The sequence below is a fragment of the Rhinatrema bivittatum genome, chromosome 5 (genome assembly GCF_901001135.1).
Source record: "Rhinatrema bivittatum chromosome 5, aRhiBiv1.1, whole genome shotgun sequence".
In the NCBI taxonomy this organism is placed as follows: Eukaryota; Metazoa; Chordata; class Amphibia; order Gymnophiona; family Rhinatrematidae; genus Rhinatrema; species Rhinatrema bivittatum.
In genome coordinates, this window is record NC_042619.1 from 181,215,963 (window position 1) to 181,238,376 (window position 22,414).

General features: G+C 43.5%; 1 protein-coding gene across 1 annotated transcript in view; it reads left to right on the forward strand.

The window, feature by feature from the left end:
- NDFIP2 (Nedd4 family interacting protein 2) overlaps window positions 1-22,414 on the forward strand; it is a 254,226-nt gene that overhangs the window by 64,923 nt on the left and 166,889 nt on the right. The window contains exon 2 of the mRNA XM_029603057.1: window positions 2,762-2,930. Within this exon, the coding sequence (XP_029458917.1) occupies window positions 2,762-2,930 (169 nt within the window). The remainder of the gene's footprint in view (window positions 1-2,761; window positions 2,931-22,414) is intronic.

Below are 22,414 nucleotides of genomic sequence, written 5' to 3' on the forward strand. Positions count from 1 at the left end.
AATAAAAATGTTTTTAAATACTTTCTCAAAATCACTTATCTTTTCATTAATGCGCGTTTGTGCATATCCTCTATTAGTGATATAGCAGTTCCTCCATTAACAATTGATACAAATTGGTTCAAATGGCATTCGAGGAACTAACTCGTTACCCTCTGCTATGGGTAACATGACTTTAATGGAGCTCCGATAGCCGAGCAGGCATTATTTCTATCCACTGCTGCATGATAAATTGACCCCTGACAAAGATAAATTTTGAAGCTTCTCAATGTTGGATGTTTTGTGACAAAGCATTTTATCTGCAATTAGTTTTTGTGTATTTAAACATTACCAGTCTGGAGTTGGAAGTTACGTGTTAGCTCTTTACTTGGCTTTGCCTTACTCCAATAAGAGATTTTATTTGCATATATAAAAATATTATTTCAAAAAATTGACTGGGTCCTGCCAGACTGATTATAAACATTGTGGCACACCTTGTTTTAAGACATGAGACACCGAGTTTGATGGTGCAGTCTACGTGCCTTTTTATATGAAGTCTTCCTGAGCAGAGCATGAGTGTGAAATTGTGGGCATTTTATATACGTTGAGTACATATGTTGAGTAGTTCTGTGGAAGTAGTAATGGTTATTTCTTTTGACCTAAATAGACCTGCAATTGCCATAGTGAAACACACACTGTCTAATTGGATAACAGATTGCATTTATTTCTGTTATACCAAGGTAGACTTGACTATGGAAGGGCATGTCGATGTTTATAATGTCGAAGACATGGTGGCATCGGTGGTCTACCTAAGATCTACCTCCATGGAAGAGGATCTGCATGGCTGTGACATGGAGTTAAATCCACACAGTCACATCTCATTACTGTTGGGATGGGAAGTCTAGATGTGGCAGAAGGTTTGGTTAGTCTGTCCTGAAGGGTTTATTGGAGGTTTAGAATACAACTCCTCATTCGTTTTATTTCCAGGTTGTCATCTTTAAAAAGAAAATGTTAAACTTTTCAAAATGGTCTGTTGGTACCAAAACATTTTTGTGCCCATTGCCACTGTTCATATCTATATTTTCCCACTTTTTGATTCAAGGTAACCTTGTAGCTAGGGATGGCCAACCTGTGAGGACCCTAATATCCTGCTTGTCCTCTGAGAAAGCATAAGTTACTTACCTGTAGCAGGTGTTCCCTGAATTCAGCAGGGTATAAGTCCTCACAGAACTTACCTGCCTGCCCTAGGAGTTGGCTTCTCATATTAGGTAAATTAAAAACCTGAGACACGATGGCTGTTCTGGGACAGTCCTACACATGCTCAGAAAAACTCTTAAAATCTAGAAGCACTCAAGGCCTGCTGCCGACCACGCTTTGTTTGACATCACCCGTCTTTGAGGATTTATATTATACTGTCTTCAGAGAGACCCTGCTGCTTTCTCAATCATGGATAGAAAGTACTTTTCTCAGCAGGTAAACATGCACATGTTGGAGTACACACACATTTTAACCTGCACAAAGGCCAGATAGTGTTCCAAAGCTCGTTTAATGCCAGTTTTGCGTTCCCTGAGAAAATAATTTTTATTGTATTTCAACTTCAGTTAATTTCAAGGCACAATGTTTGGTGGAATGCCTAAGGAAACTAAATTATTAAATGTCCAAAAAAGCAGCTTAAATGTGCTTTTTGGAGCATAACTGACAGAGTGAACAACATGGAACTGTAATAAGATTCACAAAAGCTGTATACCTATGAAAAAGCTTAGATACTGAAAGAAACATTGCCCTATTCTGTTTTCCATATAAAACACTGAAGTTTCCTGTGAGAGCCATAGTCTATAATTTCTTATTCTGGAGTGGATGCAATACTGGCTTAACATGCGATTGGACGTGCGTCCATAACCCCTGATGCAATACTGCATAATTTTTAGTGCTCATTACATGTAAATTCCACATAGATGAAGCTATTAGCTAATACTCGCGATGCAAAAAATTTCCTGCACAGCCAATGCACCTATTGCAATATGCCAAATTTTACGCCAGCCCGGGGCTGGTGTAAAGGTATGCCATGCTTGGGGTTCATTGATAAAAACAAAAAATCCTGCTTTCTATGATTCCTCCTATTAGTATCATCATGATACTAAGTAGGAGGAACCACAGAAAGCAGATTCCAGTTAAAAAAAAAAAATAAATAAAATAAAAAAAAAAATTCTGGGTGCCCAATATAAATATAAGATGCACAGTCCAAGCCGTGTATCTTGTGTGTATATATTGTGTTGGTAGCGGGAGAAAATGGATTCTCGTATTGAGCATTTGTTTTCCTAACCAGCACTGACAGCCACCTCTCCGGCTTGCCCGATGCTGAGGAGACACTAGGGATACACAGTTTTCCCTAGCGCCTCCTTTTTAGAGCACCCCCTCATTTAAATATTACATTGTGTACCCAGGAGAGGTGGCTGGGTGTGCATTAGGAAATTGGGCAGTCAACATTGAGCGCCTGTTTTCTACGCACAAATATTTCTTCTGCCCCGTAATTTGAGTACCTTGCTAATTTATTAATTTTATTTTGTTTGTATAGCATTGTGATCATTGTTGATGCTCTGAGGCAGGTGGTAATAATGAACATTCAGATAGGAAAAAGACTGTAAGCCATTAGTTTTATTTCTGCAGGGGTATTAAATGTTTGAATATTTAATGTAATTTCTGAGTGAATCTCTGTGGCAGTTACTGTGGAGGTTTGTGTTATGATCTGATCATTTAAATGTTGATAACTTTTGCTTTTTTATAGCTTCATAATGAAGATGATGCACCAGAATTGTCCACTATTGAGCAGCCTTCAACTTCTGCACATATGCAAACTACACCAGCAAATACATCTCAAGCGGTCACATCTTCTGAAGCAGATTTCTCACCTCCACCATATAGTAGTATTGCTATGGAAATAGCTGCAGATGCAGGTATTTGATTTGAACTGTACAGTATGACGACAGATTGCATGGTTTTCTCTTCCTGCTTCAATACTGCAGACCTAGCTATAAAACTAGCTATATCTCTTTTTCTATTCTGTAAAGGATCTTGTGCGCTTGTCCCATGCTTTCTTAAATTCAAATAATATTTTTGCCTGTGGAATCCAAAACTTCTCCAGGGAGCTTTAATTCTTTGAAGACCAACAGGATATCCATTCCACTCAGATGAATGATGACATTAATAGAACCCCAGAGAAGAGCTTTCCAGAGCTTTCTACATGCTTCACTGAACATATGCGGGTTGTCCCCATGTTTGTGTCATGCAGGGCTCCCCTCTTCACTTCCTGTTTCACTTTGTCCACAGTGCCTAAAGGACATTTTTATTAGTTGTAGCAGCATGTTTTTTTTTCTTTTTTTAAGGTAGTTTTTCATCTTACCTCATCCAGTCCAGCTTTTTCCTGCAATCCTGTTCCTTTGTAAGTTTATTAGTTATCTTTTTTTTTTTGAAGTTTTCTTTCTTTTTTCAAAGCTAGGGTTCAGTGCATGATTATTATGGTGCATCAGATGGCATCAGTAAGTATATGTTTGGTTTTTTCATCAAGTCATTTGATTTTGAGAGGTGAGCCTGCAGCTTCAAGAAATGCATTCAATACAGTCTTATGTCATTGGTAACTGACTCATACAAAGACTGCATGAAATGCTTAGGCTTTCAACATGTCATCTTTGGGCGCAGCACCTGTCAAAATGTGTCTCCTCCTCACAACGGTTCTGAAGTTTCAAAACAGTGCCTGGAGCGACACCAAAACTTAGCTTCAGAGACTGATTCAGCCTGCTTGGGTATCTGTGTCATAGGACTCAGGAGTTGCAGTGGACGCTGGTGATACATTGACTTCAGGGAAGCATTGCTTATCCTTCGGGTCAAGCAATGTTAGGAGACATGGGAGTGAAAAATCTTCTTGCTCTTCCCACCTATTGAAAGCAAAGGGTTTCACTTCATTGGCATCAGTCAAAGGCAGTCCCCATCAATGCATGATGTTGGGAGCAGGGAGTTACTGGTGGCTGTCAGATGTTCTCCCAAGCATCGTTGCAGAGAGGACTGCTCTCTAGTAAGTCTGCAAGGATGTACTAGTCTCCAGGGGTCCAGCTACCTTTTTCACTTCAAGTGACCCAGAAAGATGTCACCTCTACACCTGTATCCCAAACAATGTCAGCACTGGCAATTTTAAGGAGGAGCTGAAGAGAATAATTCAAGAAGTGATTGACTGTTTGGCTTTATAGAAGGCATGAGGAGGGGGAGTGGGGGGCAACCCGCATGAACCTGCAGTTACTACCTAAAAAAAAAACCTTTCTGGGCAGACTGAATTGGCCATTGGGTCTTTTTCTGCTGTCATTTAGTAAGTTATGGCTCACTCAAATGCATCATGACTGGTGCAGACGGAAGTTCAAATGGTTTTTTAAACTTCAAAGCATCTGGCAACTTTGCATTGGTATTGGTTCACTGTGGGACATAGATAACTCAGGTTGCCCTGATGTTATCGAATACAGTGTGGAAGGAACATAAGAACATGCCATACTGGGTCAGACCAAGGGTCCATCAAGCCCAGCATCCTGTTTCCAACAGTGGCCAATCCAGGCCATAAGAACCTGGCAAGTACCCAAAAACTAAGTCTATTCCATGTTACCATTGCTAGTAATAGCAGTGGCTATTCTCTAAATCAACTTAATCAATAGCAGGTAATGGACTTCTCCTCCAAGAACTTATCCAATTCTTTTTTAAACACCGCTACACTAACTGCACTAACCACATCCTCTGGCAACAAATTCCAGAATTTAATTGTGCGTTGAGTGAAGAAGAACTTTCTCAGATTAGTTTTAAATGTGCCCCATGCTAACTTCATGGAGTGCCCCCTATTCTTTCTATTATCCGAAAGAGTAAATAACCAAGTCACATTTACCCATTCTAGACCTCTCATGATTTTAAACACCTCTATCATATCCCCCCCCCTCAGCCACCTCTTCTCCAAGCTGAACAGTCCTAATCTCTTTACCCTTTCCTCATAGGGGATCTGTTCCATTCCCTTTATCATTTTGGTTGTCCTTCTCTGTACCTTCTCCATCGCAACTATATCTTTTTTGAGATGCGGCGACCAGAATTGTACACAGTATTCAAGGTGTGGTCTCACAGTGGAGCAATACAGAGGCATTGTGACATTTTCCGTTTTATTCACTATTCCCTTTCTAATAATTCCCAACATTGTTTGCTTTTTTGACTGCCGCAGCACACTGAATCGACTATTTCAATGTGTTATCCACTATGATGCCTAGATCTTTCTTGGGTGGTAGCTCCTAATATGGAACCTAACATTGTGTAACTATAGCATGGGCTATTTTTCCCTATATGCATCACCTTGCACTTATCCATATTAAATTTCATCTGCCATTTGGATGCCCAATTTTTCCAGCCTCACAAGGTCTTTCTGCAATTTATCACAATCTGCTGGTGATTTAACTACTTGGAACGATTTTGTATCTTCTGCAGATTTGATTACCTCACTCATCGTATGTCTTCCAGATCATTGCACTGTAGTGCATCGTTGCCTAGCCCCCCCCCCCCCCCCCCCCCCCCCCCCCCCCCCCCCTGTCACCTGAAGGTCTTTTCAGGGCCATGATTATCAAGCAGAAGCTTACTTGTTTCACCAGTTAACATACCTGGTTCAGAGACTGATGCTTTGTGGGGTGTGGTTTAAGACCTTTCTGAAGAGGAAGAATCTTCAGACCTCCATTTGCACCTCTTTCTTTCAGAAGTTTTCTCCTTCAATGATTTTATAAAGAGAATAGTAGAAGCTATGCCATTCAATATAGAGACGGAGGTGAGTCAAGGGCCCATAGGTTGGATGTCCTCCAGTATCACAGTCCCTCTAAGGATCTTGTGGCAGTGCCCAACCACGAAGTCCTTAGAGAGGAGATGAAAATGTGAGCAATCATCCTCTCTATATAGCTCTGTGAATAAGAAAGCAGATGCAAGTCCAGAAGGTTCCCAAATTCAGTGGGTTACAGCTTTCTTACCAATCAGTAGTGGTCAAATCTATTCTCAAGAAGGCCAGGAGATCACGGAATCACACTGTGGTTCCCCCAGAGAAGAATTCTCAGACTTAAAGGCACAGTTTGGGTTGAGGCAGTATTCCCAAATGCTCCCAACTACTGCTGAGTCAACCCCCCACCAATATGATTTCCATAGCCTTGCACCCTCCTCCCAAATTAAACAGACAAATTATGCCTATTCTTAGATCTTCAGAGAGATAGCCATGTTAGTCTGGTGCAGCAAAAATGACAAAAGGAAGGTGGGTACCGTATAGAGTAAATAACTAATTTGAGAGATGAGCTTTCAGGGCAGAGTCCACTTAATCAGATACATGAAGTGTGTAAGGAGGGGTGGTTCTTTGCCTTTCTCAGGGTCTGATCACAAGACAGCTGCCATAGGCATGCAGTTTCTTCAGGTGTCCAGCAGAGGAAAAGGGCAAAGATAGGCAGAGAGTTTGGTCTTGATCTTTTGTTCGTCAAACATGTATATGCATAAATATACAAGTACTATAATTAGAGCTGTTTGTTTTTCATTTAGTATCCTTTTTTCAGTGTCAAATGTACATTTCAGTATAAATGACCCCATATTCCTAGGAATGTATAGAGATAAGGCTGTCCAATTATTGGTCGCTTCTCTGGTTGGAAGGTTTAAGCTGCAGTATAGTTGGCAAGGTCAGGCAACTATTTCTGCAGTGCAAGGAATTCTGTATATAGCATGATGTGTCATAATTTTCTGTTTTCCATATTCTTTGTTCTTGTATTCCATGTTCTTTGTATTCTGGTTTGAGAATTATGCTTAGTTTAGTTTATTAATCTGTTATACATCATTAATCAGAAATAAAAAGAAACCACTAGCAATATTAAAACAAAATCAGACATTAAAATAATTAAAAAAATATAAAAATTACAGCAATATGGGATCAAAGTTGTAAGTAAAATCCTGTTTATTAAGCCATGCCTTAATCACTTTGAACAATCAGCTCCTTAACTCTCTCTAAACTTAAGGCTTTCCATTAAGGGAGGCCTCGATAACTAAAGGCCACCTGATGGATATATCTTGGATCAGAAAGCTCTAACATTTCCTGCTGAGTAGAACATTAAGCCCTAGAAGTGAAGGGTATAATTAGATTTGCTAGATATCATGTGAAGCCTCTGTGTAAAGCTTTAAAAACCAAGCATAAGATCTTAAAACGTATCCTGTGCGAGGCTGAAAGCCAATGAAGTTCTTCTAAACAGGTCCTTGCTCTTATCTCAGAGTCCCAAAGTCACATGCCACTCCCCAGCCAAAACCTGGGATAGGGTTTTAATTGGATTTAGAGTTGCATAGCCAGTATCCATTCCGGAGAAACTTCTTGTGGAAAGGCTGAGGTTTTTCATAAACCATTGGTTAAGAGTAACCTCAGACAGTTGGCTTGTATTGTGAGGGATGGATATAGACTTTGCTTGTTGGGAATCCAGACAAGTAGCCCAACCAGAGGGTCTTGGTTTATTTCTCAGCATCAGGCCATGTTATTCATGGAACTCTCTCCCCCCTAAAAAACCAAAGGGATTGAATTGGTTCCATCACTGGGAAAACGGTGAGAATTTTATTCCAAGTATTTTCTAATTCCGAAAAAGATATAAGGACACTGCCCCGTCCTAGACCTAAGGGCTTTGAACAAGTTTATAATGAAGGAAAAGTTCAAAATGATTTCCTTGGACACCTTAATCCCAATTGTATTGAAAGGGGATTGGTTAAGTTTTCTAGGTTTAAAGGATGCTTACACTTAAATAACAATATATCCAAGTCACAGGAAGTATTTCAGATTTGTAATGGAAAATACCCTTCAGTTTGCTTGGCAAGTTCTCAGATTCTCTGTCTTCTAAAGCAGTTTATACTAGAAAATCTTATGGTTTTAAGTGGGGGAAGTTTGTCATTTGGTGTGAGGGAAAGACCATAGATCCTTTCTCTTGTCCCCCACAAAAACTGCTAGAATACTGTTTGTATCTTTTAGAGTTGTTTGTTAGGGTTCATCTCCAGAAGATAAATCCACCTTTGTACAGCCTCTAGTTCAGTGTTTCCCCAAACCTCTCCTGGAGGCACACCGAGTCAGTCAGGTTTTCAGGATTACCACAATGAATATTCATGAGATAGATTTACTTATATTTGGTCTCCAGTGCATGCATATCTATCTCATTTATTATGGATATCTTGAAAACCCATCTGGTTAGGTGTGCCTTCAGGAGACGATTGGGAAACACTGCTCTAGTTGTCAGATTCATGTGGGACATGCTTCAAGTGAAATCTCCCACTATGTGTTGGTACCGCATCATAATGCTAACCCAGTTCATGAAAGCTCCTTTCAAGCCTTTGAACTTTTATGAATTGAAGAATCTGACTTCAAAGACATGATATTTGGTGATGGTCACTTTGGCTCGCAGACTCATTGCTGCTGTTGTTGAAAAGGGGCTTCCTTCAAGTATTGAGTCAAAGAGTGTGAATACTTATCAATTGAGACTATTTTAAAATTCATTCCCTGTACGTACCAGGATCATTCCAGACTCTGGGTTATGTTCCCTGTCCAGCAGATGGAGTTAGAACCAAAAATTCCCAGGTGAGGACCTATATAGCCACGCCTCCCTCGCCTCAATCCCCAGTATAGTTCTAACTCCAGCAGATTGAGCAGGGGACACGGTGGTCCCCAGCACTTTTCTAGTTTTATTTTCTCTGTGAGGAATCAATTAAATAATATTAGATAAAGGTTTTCTTCTAAGGGATAGGTTCTGTAGTGTTTCTGACAGGGCCACTCCGTTCAAAGAGAGACACTGTTTTCCAGTCAGGAACTTGCTGACAGGTGGGTTTTTTGCCTGTCACTTTATTTCTCTCTTCCTATCTCTTTGTTTTTTCCTCTTCCTTGCCTGGCTAGAGTGTGGTAAGTGTTATTTTTATTTCATTTACAGTCGTTGGTAGGAACAGGAATTTATGAGGGGTGAAAGTCTGTAGTGCCGACCACTCCCCCTAGCCCCGGAGTTTTCCTTTTCCCCTCCTCCCTTTCAGGGAGTGATTGGAGTTCCCGCCCTGCAGCTCTGCGACGACCCATTCCCCGGAGCTGCTCACTGTCGGGACGGCGTTTTTCCCTGACGGTCTCTTGGGGACGGTGAGGGGTCCGGAGTCCGAAGAGTTTTATTAATTTGCCGCTTCAGTTGTTGCCGCGCGCCGCAGCCGCCCCTCCCCCTCCCTCCCGCCGCGATGCAAAAATCGCCGAATGGCTCCGGAGCTTGGCACGGGCTTCAGCAGACCTCAGAGGGATTTTCTTCAGCTTTTCCTGAGGGGGAGTATGGCTTACCTGGTAGGCAGCTTGGAGGAGAGTCGGACCGCGCTGGCAGGAAGCGGCATGCCCTGTTTCCCCTCAGCGCGGGAACGGCGGCCATTTTCTCAGCTGACTCTGAGGCAGCTCTCTCTGAGGAGGACGTCTATGCTCCTCTCCAGGTTTCCTCTAACAGTATGGAGTTTCGGAGCGCAACGGACCAGGGCAGGCAAGGGGACGACGTCTCGGGGGGGCCCTCATCAGCACTTCCCGCTTTTTCGCCAGAATTCATTGTTTTAATGCACAAGGCATTTTTACAGAGCAGGGATCCGAATCTTGGAATTTGGGGTCCCCCTCCCCCCAAACTGGCCTGCGTGACACAGCTTTCGACGGCAGACCCTCCCTTAGGGAGGGCTTCTTTGCCCACAGGGGGTGCGGGGTCCACTCAGCCCCCCCCCCCCCCCCCCCCCGTGATTCCTATACCGCTGCAACAACCGTCGGGGGATCCATGGCAAGATCCAGATGCGGATGATCCCTCCCTGGCGGCCCAGGTAGAAGGTGACGACCCGAGGGTCCTCCGTATTTTTCAAGCAGCGGAATTGGATGATCTCATCCCCCACATCCTCCAGGAAATGGACATTGACCCTCCTCCGGATCCTGTGGCTCAGGATCCGAAGATTAAGAAAGGGGATCCTCTCCTAGCGGGCTTACGACCTCTAGCGAAAGCTTTTCCCATGCATCACTACATTTTGCAATTTATTTCAAGGGAGTGGGATACTCCTGAGGCCAATCTTCGAGTCGGTCGAGCCATGGAAAAGTTATACCCTCTCCCCACTGATTTCTTGGAGATTCTTAAGGTTCCTGCTGTTGATTCAGCGGTATCCGCGGTCACTAAACATACTACCATCCCGGTCACAGGCGGGACGGCGTTGAAGGATGTCCAGGATCGCAAGCTCGAGGTTTACCTCAAGCGTATCTTCGAAGTCTCAGCGTTGGGGATGAGGGCTGCTATCTGCAGTTCCCTAGCACAGCGAGCAGCTCTGCGTTGGGTACAACAGCTTCTCACTTCCCAATCTTTGCCTCAGGCAGAGACTATTCAGGCTGATAGACTTGAAACGGTGGTTTCCTATGGAGCTGATGCTTTTTATGATCTGTTAAGGGTCCTCGCTCGTTCCATGGTGGCGGCGGTGTCCGCTCGTCGTCTTTTGTGGCTACGCAACTGGGCGGCAGATGCTTCGTCTAAGACGTGCCTGAGTTCCCTTCCTTTCAAGGGTAGGTGCCTATTTGGGGAAGATTTGGATCAGATCATCAGATCTCTTAATGAGAATGCGGTGCACAAGCTACCAGAAGATCGTCCACATTCTTCTAGATCTTTTTATTCCTCCAGAAATAGGTACCGGAATCAACGGAGGTCGCATCCTACTAGACAGCAGACACCTCGGGCTCCTTCTACACGATCACACACCTGGAACCGGTCCTTTCGAGGGCGCCGCCACGGTAAGGATACTCAAGGGGCAGGTCCTTCCTCGAAGGCTTCACAATGATGCCAGAAGGACCCAAGAGGGGATCCCCCACCTGGGGGGTCGCCTTACTCTCTTTTACAAGGAGTGGGCCCAAATTACGTTGGATCAGTGGGTGCTGGACATCTTAAGACAAGGCTACGTATTAGATATTGTACACGAACCCCGAGATCGTTTTCTGTTTTCTCCTTGCGGTTCCCGTCTCAAACAATTAGCAGTCCGACAGACTCTCGATCGTCTGCTACAGCTGGGGGTGATAGTTTGGAGGCCGCTACCGGTACTGGGAAAAGGTCATTATTCAATCTACTTCGTGGTTCCCAAGAAAGAGGGCACTTTTCGACCTATCCTGGATCTCAAGACGGTCAACAAGTGTCTCAGAGTTCCTCGTTTTCGTATGGAAACACTCCGTTCAGTGTTAGCAGCCGTGCATCTGGGAGAATTCTTGCCCTCTTTGGACCTTACAGAGGCATACCTTCACATCCCGATCCATCACCATCATCAGCGCTTCTTACGCTTCAAGATTTTGGGACAGCATTTTCAGTTTCGTGCTCTCCCTTTTGGTCTGGCGACGGCTCCGCGTGTCTTCACCAAGATCATGGTAGTGGTGGCGGCGGCGCTCCGCAAGGAGGGTATCCTTGTACATCCCTATCTAGACGACTGGCTCATTTGGGTGAAGTCGAGGACGCAGGGTTACCGTGCTGTAGACAGGGTAGTACAGCTTCTTCAGTCTCTGGGATGGATCGTCAATTTCTCAAAGAGCAAACTGATACAGTCCCAATCGCTGGATTTTCTGGGAGCACACTTCGACACCAGCCGAGCCAAGGTATTTCTGCACCCGGACAGAGCTCGGGCTCTGCGTGCTCAGGTAACACGGTTCATGGCACTAGTTGCTCCCACGGCGTGGGATTATCTCCAGGTACTGGGAACCATGGCCTCAACAATCGATTTGGTTCCGTGGGCCTTCGCTCATCTCAGGCCTCTCCAGAGGTCTCTGCTTTCACGATGGAACCCAGTGTCGAGAGATTTTCAAGCAGTACTGCCCATCCCGGATGTTGTCTTGCTCAGCTTACAGTGGTGGCTGGACCCTCAACAATTAGCTCAGGGAGTGTCTCTACAGAACCCGGATTGGGTGGTCGTCACCACGGATGCCAGTCTCACCGGCTGGGGGGTGGTCTGTCAGGACAGGTCTCTCCAAGGCCGATGGACGATGGAACAGTCCACTTGGCCCATCAATCGGCTGGAGACCAGAGCAGTCCGTCTAGCGCTGCAGGGGTTCTACCCACTGGTACGCAGTCGAGCGGTTCGGATTCTTTCAGACAATGCAACCACAGTGGCGTACATCAATCGCCAGGGGGGCACCAGAAGCCATCTAGTCTCGTTGGAGACCGACGAGTTGATGACATGGGCGGAGCTACACTTACAGCGGCTAGCGGCTTCGAACATAGCGGGCGTGGACAACGTTCAGGCAGATTTTCTCAGTCGACAACACCTGGATTCCGGAGAGTGGGAACTCTCGGAGGACGCAATGCGAAGGATAGTACAGCGTTGGGGGAGACCCCATGTGGATCTAATGGCAACCACGACAAATGCAAAGGCCACCCGGTTCTTCAGCCGCAAGCAAGAGCACAGCGCGGAAGGAGTCGACGTGCTGGTTCTTCCCTGGCCTCGACAGTGTCTCCTGTATGTCTTTCCTCCGTGGCCTCTAGTGGGCAAGGTTATCCGACGGATAGAGACGCATCAAGGTCCGGTGATCCTAGTTGCACCAGAGTGGCCTCGTCGACCATGGTTTGCAGATCTTCTCAATCTGGCAGTAGACGGCCCTCTTCGGCTCAGTCATCTGCCACGTCTTCTTCGCCAAGGACCAATATTTTTCAAGGAGGCAGATCGCTTCTGTCTTGCGGCTTGGCTTTTGAGAGGCGTCAATTGAGACGGCGCGGATATCCAGAATCTGTCATCTCCACGCTTCTGAAAACTAGGAAGACATCCACGTCGGTTATTTGTCAGAGTATGGAAGGTTTTTGAGGAATGGTGCGAGTCAAAATCGATTCTACCAATGCAGGCCTCGGTGACACATGTGCTTTCCTTCATACAGGCTGGTCTGGATTTGGGTCTTGCCTATAATTCTCTTCGTGTGCAGGTGGCGGCGTTGGGAGCCTTCCTACGTAGTAATGACGGGGAGCTCCTGGCCTCACATCCAGATATCCTACGTTTTCTAAAGGGGGTAAAACACTTGAAGCCTCCAATTAGACCACCTTGTCCTTCTTGGAATCTCAATTTGGTACTCCGGGCTCTATGTGCACCGCCTTTTGAGCCTCTGACTTCGGCCACACTCAAGGATGTCACCCTTAGGACCATCTTCCTGGTGGCGATCAGCTCAGCACGGCTGATCTCTGAACTACAAGCTCTATCATGTAGGAAGCCATACCTTCGTTTCACGCCAGGGGGAGTATCCCTGCGGACAGTTCCATCTTTTTTGCCGAAGGTGGTCTTGACTTTCCATCTCAACCAATTGATAGAGCTTCCGTCATTTTTATCCTCTGATTCTTCTGACCTGCGTCGGTTGGATGTCCGACGTTCTTTGATACATTATTTGGAGGTCACTAATGAATTTCGACTCTCCGATCATTTGTTTGTCCTTTGGTCGGGACCCAGGAAGGGTTGCATGGCATCCAAACAATCAATCGCTCGCTGGCTGAAAGGAGCGATTACAGCCGCATACATTGGAGTGGGTAAGTCTCCACCTTTAGCTGTTAAGGCGCATTCTCTCCGCTCTCAAGCGACGTCATGGGCGGAAAGTTCTGCAGTTTCTTCTCAGGAAATCTGTAGGGCGGCCACATGGAAGTCTCTCCACACTTTCGCAAGACATTAGCGTCTAGACATTCGCGCGCCGTCTCACGGTCAGCTTGGAGACAGGGTCATACGGGGAGGGCTGTCCGCGACCCACCCATGATGGGGAAGCTTTGGTACATCCCACAGTCTGGAATGATCCTGGTACGTACAGGGAAAAGAAAATTATTCCTTACCTGCTAATTTTCATTCCTGTAGTACCATGGATCATTCCAGACCCCTCCCTGGTTTTGGGGGTTCTTTGTGGGCCATCCCTGCTTTCCTGTCTTCACAATATTTTCACTCTGTATCTCTAGTTATTGCGAGCTGTGTCTTTGAACACAGTGCTGTTTGCAAGTTCTCAGTTACAGTTTTTTGAGTACAAGTTAGTTGCTGTCACTTACAGCTGTTATTTTTTCTCTATATTTTTGAGATTAATTGATTCCTCTGGTTCTGTCTCTTCTCGTCTTGGCTTTGCTAGTCCAGTTACTGAGGATTGAGGCGAGGGAGGCGTGGCTATATAGGTCCTCCCCTGGGAATTTTTGGTTCTAACTCCATCTGCTGGACAGGGAACATAACCCACAGTCTGGAATGATCCATGGTACTACAGGAACGAAAATTAGCAGGTAAGGAATAATTTTCTTTTACTTTTGGAGTATTAATATTATTCTTCCATGATGAAAGTGTAGAATATGTTAGGTAGATAAGTGGAAAACTTCTACTTAAAAGCATTTTGATTTATACTTTTTAGTCAGCAGAAGATGAAAAAGGTACAAAGGTGTGAAGACTTAGCAAGGGATTGCATTAACCCTTTGCAAAGTTTTTTCATAATAGGATGTGTGTGCAGATCCACCCTAAGTTCCTTGGCTAAGTGTCAGGTGGCTAGCCACAGGACATGAAACACAGGCATTTTTTCATGCAGTGCAGGATTTATTCATAGCATAAAAGATAAGTTCTCCCAGGAAAACAGGATGGCAGTCTTCACACGAGTGACATTGGATGGAGTCTGACACAGATCTTTGACCTCAAAGCTTCTAGAAGCTTTGAGCATATCCTACAGGGTGTGTGCAGCCCTAGTAATCTTCTTGCACCCAGGAAAGGACCCTTTCAATTTCATCTTTTCTTCAGAGCCTGTTAGTCAGTTTTTTTTCTGTCTCACAGCTGCTGCAGTAAAGGTTTCTAGAGCTGCAGGAGCTGTTTCTCGCAGGGCCTACAGGTTTGTTTTTCCCCTCTAAGTCCTCTAGGTAGGTTTTTCTCCCGTTTTTGTTTTTTTTTCTTGTTTTCTTACCATTTTAGCTCTGTTGACAGCATAGTGCAGTGGCCCAGTGCCCCAGCACAACCTGGTTTAGGTTTTACCCAGCCTTCAAGTCATGATTTTTGCCATTAGTCTGATGCCCCAAGAGGCCTGCAGTTCAGTGCCCCTGTATGGCCTGGCTAGGCCTCTTATCAGTAGGTCAGCTGTAGACTTGACTTGGGTACAGACGAGTGGTGGCTTTCGTTGTGAGGCTTCCCAAGATTGATGCACATCTGGAGGACTAAGTCTCCCAGAGCTCCTTTGTTCTGGGAGACTTAGTCCTCCAGATGTGCATCAACGGAGTTATTGACATTGAGGGATCCATTAATTTCTCTGCCCTGCCCCCGGACCTATGCTCTGGGTTTGGGACTAAAATAGTACTTGATTCAGGAGAGGGGTTATTCTATCATCTGCCATTAATTCCTCGAGCATTCCTGTGAGGGAGCTCATCCTCTCCACAATCTTGGGAATCTCGCCAATCTCCAAAAGCCCAGGTTAATTATCACCTTTGGTTTCCTGGATGATGTGGCTTTCCTTCCTGCCAGCCTGTTCTGGCCGGGCAGTCTTGAACAGGAGCTGGATAGCAAGCCTCAGATCTGGGCATGGGAGCAATTGGTAGTGGTTGATGTACCGATAGTGTCATGCCCTAGAAAACATCGGATGCTAGTGCACTGATGGGAATCGGTCAGGCACAGAGGGCATCGGGTGCTGCTGTACCTTTAGGAATCTTCTGGTGTTGTATACTGATGAGTGAGCCGATGAAAATGGGCATCGAATGTCAGTGTCCCGATATGATGGATGAGTGAGAGCCATGATTCACTTCCTCTACAGGAACAGGAAGATCTCTAGAGAGCCACCCCTCTGACAGCTTATGAACTTGGTTCCTTGTTACTGAGGATCTCCCAGGATTTATAGTATCCTGAGCTCTCTGATGTGAAAGCTCTTTTTCTAAGGATTATGCCTGATAATGGCACAGCCTATGGTTGGCTGAGAGGTTGTCAGAGCAGCTTTTTCAATGACCCCTGACTCTCTGAGGTCATTAGAGGATAAAGACCTATGGAGCTGATCACAGGGTCTGTTAGACCTCTGGTGTTTTTAGTACCAGAAACTGGGGAACTCATTTGGTGGAGACTGTAGTAGCTTAGGGTTAAGGTCACTACTTGCACTCTTCACTTTCACTAAAGCCCCATTTATCCCTAGCTGGGGGTTCATGGGTGAGGCACAGTAATCTTTTCCATTGATCTTTCAAACCCCATCAGTAGCTTTTTCCTTGCACTCATGAAAGAGAGCACAAAGACTAACTTAGATCAGCTGGAACCCAGCTCAGATTTTGACTAGGTCAGAGGAATGTTGTCCAGATCTGTCACTGCTGTAAATGTTCCATGTCCAGGGGAGGATGAGATTTAACTAAAACCAGAGTATCCCAAGATGCCAAAATGTTATCATGAGGCTTATTTGATAGGCTTCCAAATCCCTTTCTAAGAAATGCTTTTGCAGCTTTTTAGTGTCATGAAATGCTCCATTCTCCCTATCAGAGGCCTATGGGACATGATCCAAACCTTCCATCATACTTGTTGACTTTAACCTTCAGGTAGATAAGGACCCATGTTCCATAGTGGGTCAGATGCTCACTGAGGCTCTTTCTGCCCTTGCATATAATTTACTTAGTAAAGAAACTACTCATAAGGCAGGTCATGCCTTGGATTTAATTTTTTACAACACCAAAATGACAACCACCTCAACTATGAGTATAACCCCAGTTCCTTGGTCAGATCACTTTCTGATCCATGCAGAATTTACCCTTAAAACATTGCCAGTGCTACAACCGAATGGAACGCACCATTTTAAATATAAACCACCATTTAAGACCGAAGAATTAAATAATGAGCTTACAGATAAATTGGTGAACATTAATTTAACAACTGCAAGCAGTGCAGTTGATTCATGGCTAGAAATAACTTCAGAAATTACAGATAGAACCAATCCCACTAAAATTAAAAAACTGACAGGCAAAGGAAAACAAAATCCCTGGTACAATGAAGAAATTAGGATGGCAAAGAAAGAGAAAACACCTGGAGGAAGAATAAAACTGTCGAAGCGTTAAGCAATTACCAATCTTTTTTTATCCCATTATAAAAAACTAATCAACAATGTTAGACTATTATGGGAAGAAAATTAAAAAATTTCCAACAATCAGAAATCCCTGTTCAAAATTATGAATAAATTAACCTCGGACACTTCCCATAATAGATTAGAACTCACAGAGGAAAGATGTAATGAAATTGCCTATTTTTTCAAAGATAAATAAATTCCTGAATAACTTAGATGGAGCTAAAAAAAACAGGTTATTACCCTCTGTGAAAAAGATCTTCTCAAATGGTCAAACTTTGAAGAAACCTCAACTCTTGAGGAAGACAAGTTGATAAAAATGTTGAACCCTGCAAATCATCCATTAGATGCCATTCCGATCGCAGTAATGAAACAGCACAGAAAATCTTACCAACCATTACCTATATTATTAACAAGTCATTTAGTGAAGGTCATTTCCCAGACATACTTAAAGGCGCAATAATCAGACCCATTTTAAAGATAAAAATTTGGACCCATCTATGCTTAATAATTATAGGCCAGTGTCTAATCTCTCCTTTTTATCAAAATTGATAGAAAAAATAGTACATTGGCAGTTATCAATACACTTGGACTCAAATGATATACTATATCCTTCACAATTTGTTTTAGATGTCATTTTAGTACCGAAACTTTACTTCTCTCCCTATCAGATACAGTTTTAAGAGGAATGGACATCAGATAAGCATTTCTATTAATTTTACTAGATCTTTCTGCAGCGTTTGACACTGTAAACCATGAGATTTTACTTCAGAGATTATCAGAAATAGGTTTAACAGAGACCACGTTAAAATGGTTCACATCTTACTTGAACAACCGGTTCTATCAAGTACAAATTAGTAATACCATATCTGACAAAATTGAACTTAATACTGGGGTCCCCCAAGGATCAGCTTTATCAGCATCGCTATTCAACATCTATATGTTACCTTTGTGACCTACTGTCCGGACTTGGTCTAACCCATTGCCTATACGCAGACAACATCCAAATCTTATTACCAATCCAGGATACCATTGAAAAAGCTTATGAAACGATGGCAATGTATTTGTAACTGATCAATTACTCATACAAATGAAGCTAGTATTAAACCTTGAGAAAACTGAAATCATTTTTTTAGAAAGAAAAATTTCCCCCAGGAGTTTAAGGTTGATAACACTTCAAGATAATACTACATTTACACTGGCAGAACATATGAGGGATTTAGGAGTCATAATTGATCCAGAACTGTGTCTAAAAAACATATATCAACTAAAGTAAGGGAGGGTTACGCCAAACTAATGATACTGAAATGTCTGAAACCCTTATCGCAGAATGATTTTCACACGGTCCTGCTGGCATTAATCTTTGCAAGCACAGACTATTGCAATTCCTTACTTTTAAGTCTCCCCACCTCTTCCATTCGACCTTTACAGGTCTTGCAAAATGCAGCGGCAAGAATTTTAACAGGCAAAAGGAAAAGACCATATCACCCCTATCCTGATAGACTTACACTGGCTTCCCATTGAATCATGAGTTAAATTCAAAACACTCTGCATTTTTCATAAACTCATACATGGAGAGCAAGTAGACTGGCTAAATACAGCTATTAGACTTGCACGTTCCTCAGAGAAATCTGCGTTCTGCCAATAAGGGCTTACTATCTTTACCCTCTGTTCATTCTGAGCATTTGAATCAAGTTAGGGAGAGAGCGGTGTCACTAGCAGGGCCCAAACTTTGGAACACGCTACCAACAAATCTGAGGCTCAAAATTGATTTTAAAAAGTTTAAGCGAGAATTAAAAACCTGGCTTTTCAGCAAAGCATATATAGAGTGAATTAGAAAGATTTTATTCTTTTACCGATATGCCTTTTAGTCCCTTTAATTTTTAATTAATGCATATTTTAGTGATTAACTCAGTAATGTTTCTGTTATTTTAAATATTAATGTGTTTTTTAGGACTTAAGTTTTTTTTTAATTTTCTTATCTACATTTTAGTTACTATTTATTATTGATGTTATTTTAGATACATGAGTTTTTATGATTGAACTGTTACGATGGCTTGTCTTAGTGACGGTATAGAAAACAAATAAGTAAATAAATAAATTAGAGATGTGAGAGTAGGGTCTGGTCACATGTGTTCTATGGGCCCTGAAAGAAGTTGATGGGGCCCAATCCCATCCTGGACATGAGAACTTTATACAGTGTCTGTTAAGGAAAAGCAAACATTTTTTCCTTGGCACCTTGGTTCCTTCTCAGAGAAAGAGACATGCTGTATTCCCTTGTCCTGGGAAGGTTACATCTGAGTAGTGATTTTTACCAGCTTCTAGAGAGTGGATTCCTAGTAGAGGAAATTCAGTTCCAACATTATGTATTACCTCTGGCCTCGTCAGTGTCCTGCATATCTACAATACCAAGTATGAGAACCTGTTCACGTGCATAATTTAAGTGCTAGTTTTTCCTACCTGGATGGGTAACTGCTCATATGCCTAAGTACAAGATGTGCCTCAGAAGTAAGGAGCATCTGGATGTTGATACCAGATTTCCTGATCCTTTTCCTGAATCGAGCATTTCTTCACAGCTGAAACATATCAGCAAGCATTCAAAAACAGACAACACCATCACTATAGCCCACAATGGCAAGCCTGATAAGTGAAAACTGGCAAGTCCTAATTTCTCTGGCTCCAGATAAATCCTTGCAAGCTATCAAACAAGTGTGAAAGGTAATTAAGAAGAGCTGCAGAAGGACTACAAGCCCAGAAAGTCTAAGAATTGCCTAGGGATTCTAACCTCGGGTACAAAAGCTACTTAGGAGCTCTAACCCCAAGTAGAGGACCAAGCCACAAAAGGAGTCTAACCCTAAGAGTGAGGTCCACAAATCAAGCTCACCTGTACTGATCAGCAAAGGTTGCACCCAAATTAAACCAAACTCAGGATGCTTAACCAACAACCAACTCCCTCCCTGATCAAGGAGAAGAAAAAGGAGCCAGAGAAAAGGAAAGCCTGACATCTCAAACACACAGCCCAAAGAAGAAAAACAAAAGGTCTAGAACAAGCGGAGGAGTCTTACTACAAAAGGAGCAATAAGAGGAGCAGAAGAAAAACTCTCCAAAGAAATGACTCCAGCCGAAGAAATGGGCTAACAAAACGGGGAAAAAAAATGGCCATGAAAAATGCAATAGATAAATTATTTACTACTCATTTTTTCTTGAGGCCACATTGTACTTTCAAGGAAAAATCACTTTTTTTGGAAATGAGTCAAAAGAAAATAATCACAGCCTCCAAGCAAGTACAGTAAAATGGTCATAGAAAAATATTAGAAATAGACTATCCTAAAGTGCATCGTTGGCCTTGGTTTTGGCATCAAACTGTGGAATGTTAGGAATCAAGCTGGATGCTGTTCACCTTCAGCGATCCTGCGGCATGGCAATTACCATCTGCAGCAGCTGAGAGGAGTGCGACGGGACATGCGCTCTATCTTGGCTCATCCCTCCCTGATGTTCCTGCGGAACCACTGAAGATTTAAACGCTGTCTCTGCTACATTTCTTTAAACCAACCTGCTGTTGAGGCAGAGTGTGGCTTTGCTATTGGTGCTTCTCCATGCTCTGACTTGACTTGGACTGGACTTTGGATTGAATTGTTCGTGGCCTGTCCTCACCCTGGTTCGGACTCTGGACTGTTTTGTGTGCTGTCTGCCTCAACTACCAGATGGAACTTTGTATTGGGCCATATCCTGTCTAGCTGCCTTCGGAGCATAATCTAGTCTAGTAAATTTATGTACAGTCTCCATTCAGGGTAAGAATATTACTTTCTATTATTGGAACCACTAAAATCATAACATTTTGTCAAGGCCATGGATCCAGTGGATTTAACAGACTTACAAGCAATTCCTAGTCTGGCAACTCGAGTACAGCAACAGCAGGGAGTTCTAGACCAAGCAGCTGGGATTCTTGAAAGACTCGCAGCTCGAATGGATGCCCTTGCCATAGCCACCCCAACACCGGTTCCTTCCAGTTCACCCACTAGTGCTGTTCTTTGGCTTCCTTCTTCTCATTTCAACAGAGAACCTCAACAATGTAGAGGATTTATTAATCAGTGCAAAATGCATTTTTCACTTCAGGCTCCATTATTCCCTTCTGGTAAGACTAAAGGTCATTTTCATTTTCACTTTATTGGAGGGCCCGACGCTTGCCTGGGCATCTCTACTCTGGGAATGAGACAATCCTTTGCTGGACAATTTGGATCATTTTCTCCGAGATTTCCAATTAGTATTCGATGAGCCAGACGTTCAGCCTCTGCTGCATCTGATCTGTTACAAATCCATCAAGGTTCTCGTTCTGTGGGAGAGTATGCCATTCAGTTTCGAACATTGGCTGCTGAATTTCAGTGGGGAGAGGACAGACTAATAGCCATCTTTTGTCAAGGATTATCTGAATCCATAAAGGACAAGCTGTCCGCACGAGAACCGCCAGATTCCTTAGAAGAGCTGATTAGCTTGGCAATCCGTTTGGATCTCTGGTTTCAGGAAAGGTCTCATGAGAGAGCATCCCTTTGCCGGTCAGTTCGACTAGCACCCAAGTTTCAACGTCTGGTTCTTCCTAGCAAACCGCAGGAATCGCGAGCTGCTTCTGATGAACCCATGCAAATAGATCGAGTCAGGATTACTCCTGAAGAATGACAGGCATCTACAACACAATCTCTGTTTATACTGCATGGGGGTTGGTCATTGAAGCCAGGAAAATCTGGGACCTAGACTTGGTAGGAGAGGCCACCCTGGGTCATTCAACTCCCTCTCCACAGATTCTTGTTCCCATAAGTTTTTCTTTGAATAACAAATCTATACATCTTCAAGCCTTCTTAGACATGGGAACGACTGGGAATTTCTTAGAACAAAGCATCGTTCAACAGTACCAAATTCCCATAGAACAGTTGAGAGTTGCTCTCGCAGTATCTTCAGTATCCAGGGAACCTCTGCCAGAAAAGATCTCCTGCATCACTATGCCGTTAATCAAGAGAAGATTTGCTTCTATGTTCTTTCTTTCGCAGTCAACCAGATAATCTTGGGACTAACGTGGTTGATGTTACACCAACCCTATATTGAATGGAAATCCTTGCAGTTGTCAAAATGGAACACACAATGCTTTAAGGATTGTCTAATCCAAGTATGGACTCCAATACTCAACATTCCACATACCGTTCCGGACCTTCCTGGGTGGCCCGCTCCATATGTAGAATTCGCCAATGTCTTTTTAGTAAACAACAAACAGAAACTTTACCCTCACATCAAGATTATGACTGTGGCATTGAACTGCTCCTGGGTAAAATGCCTCCCTGAGGAAGAGTATGTTCTTTGTCAGTTCCA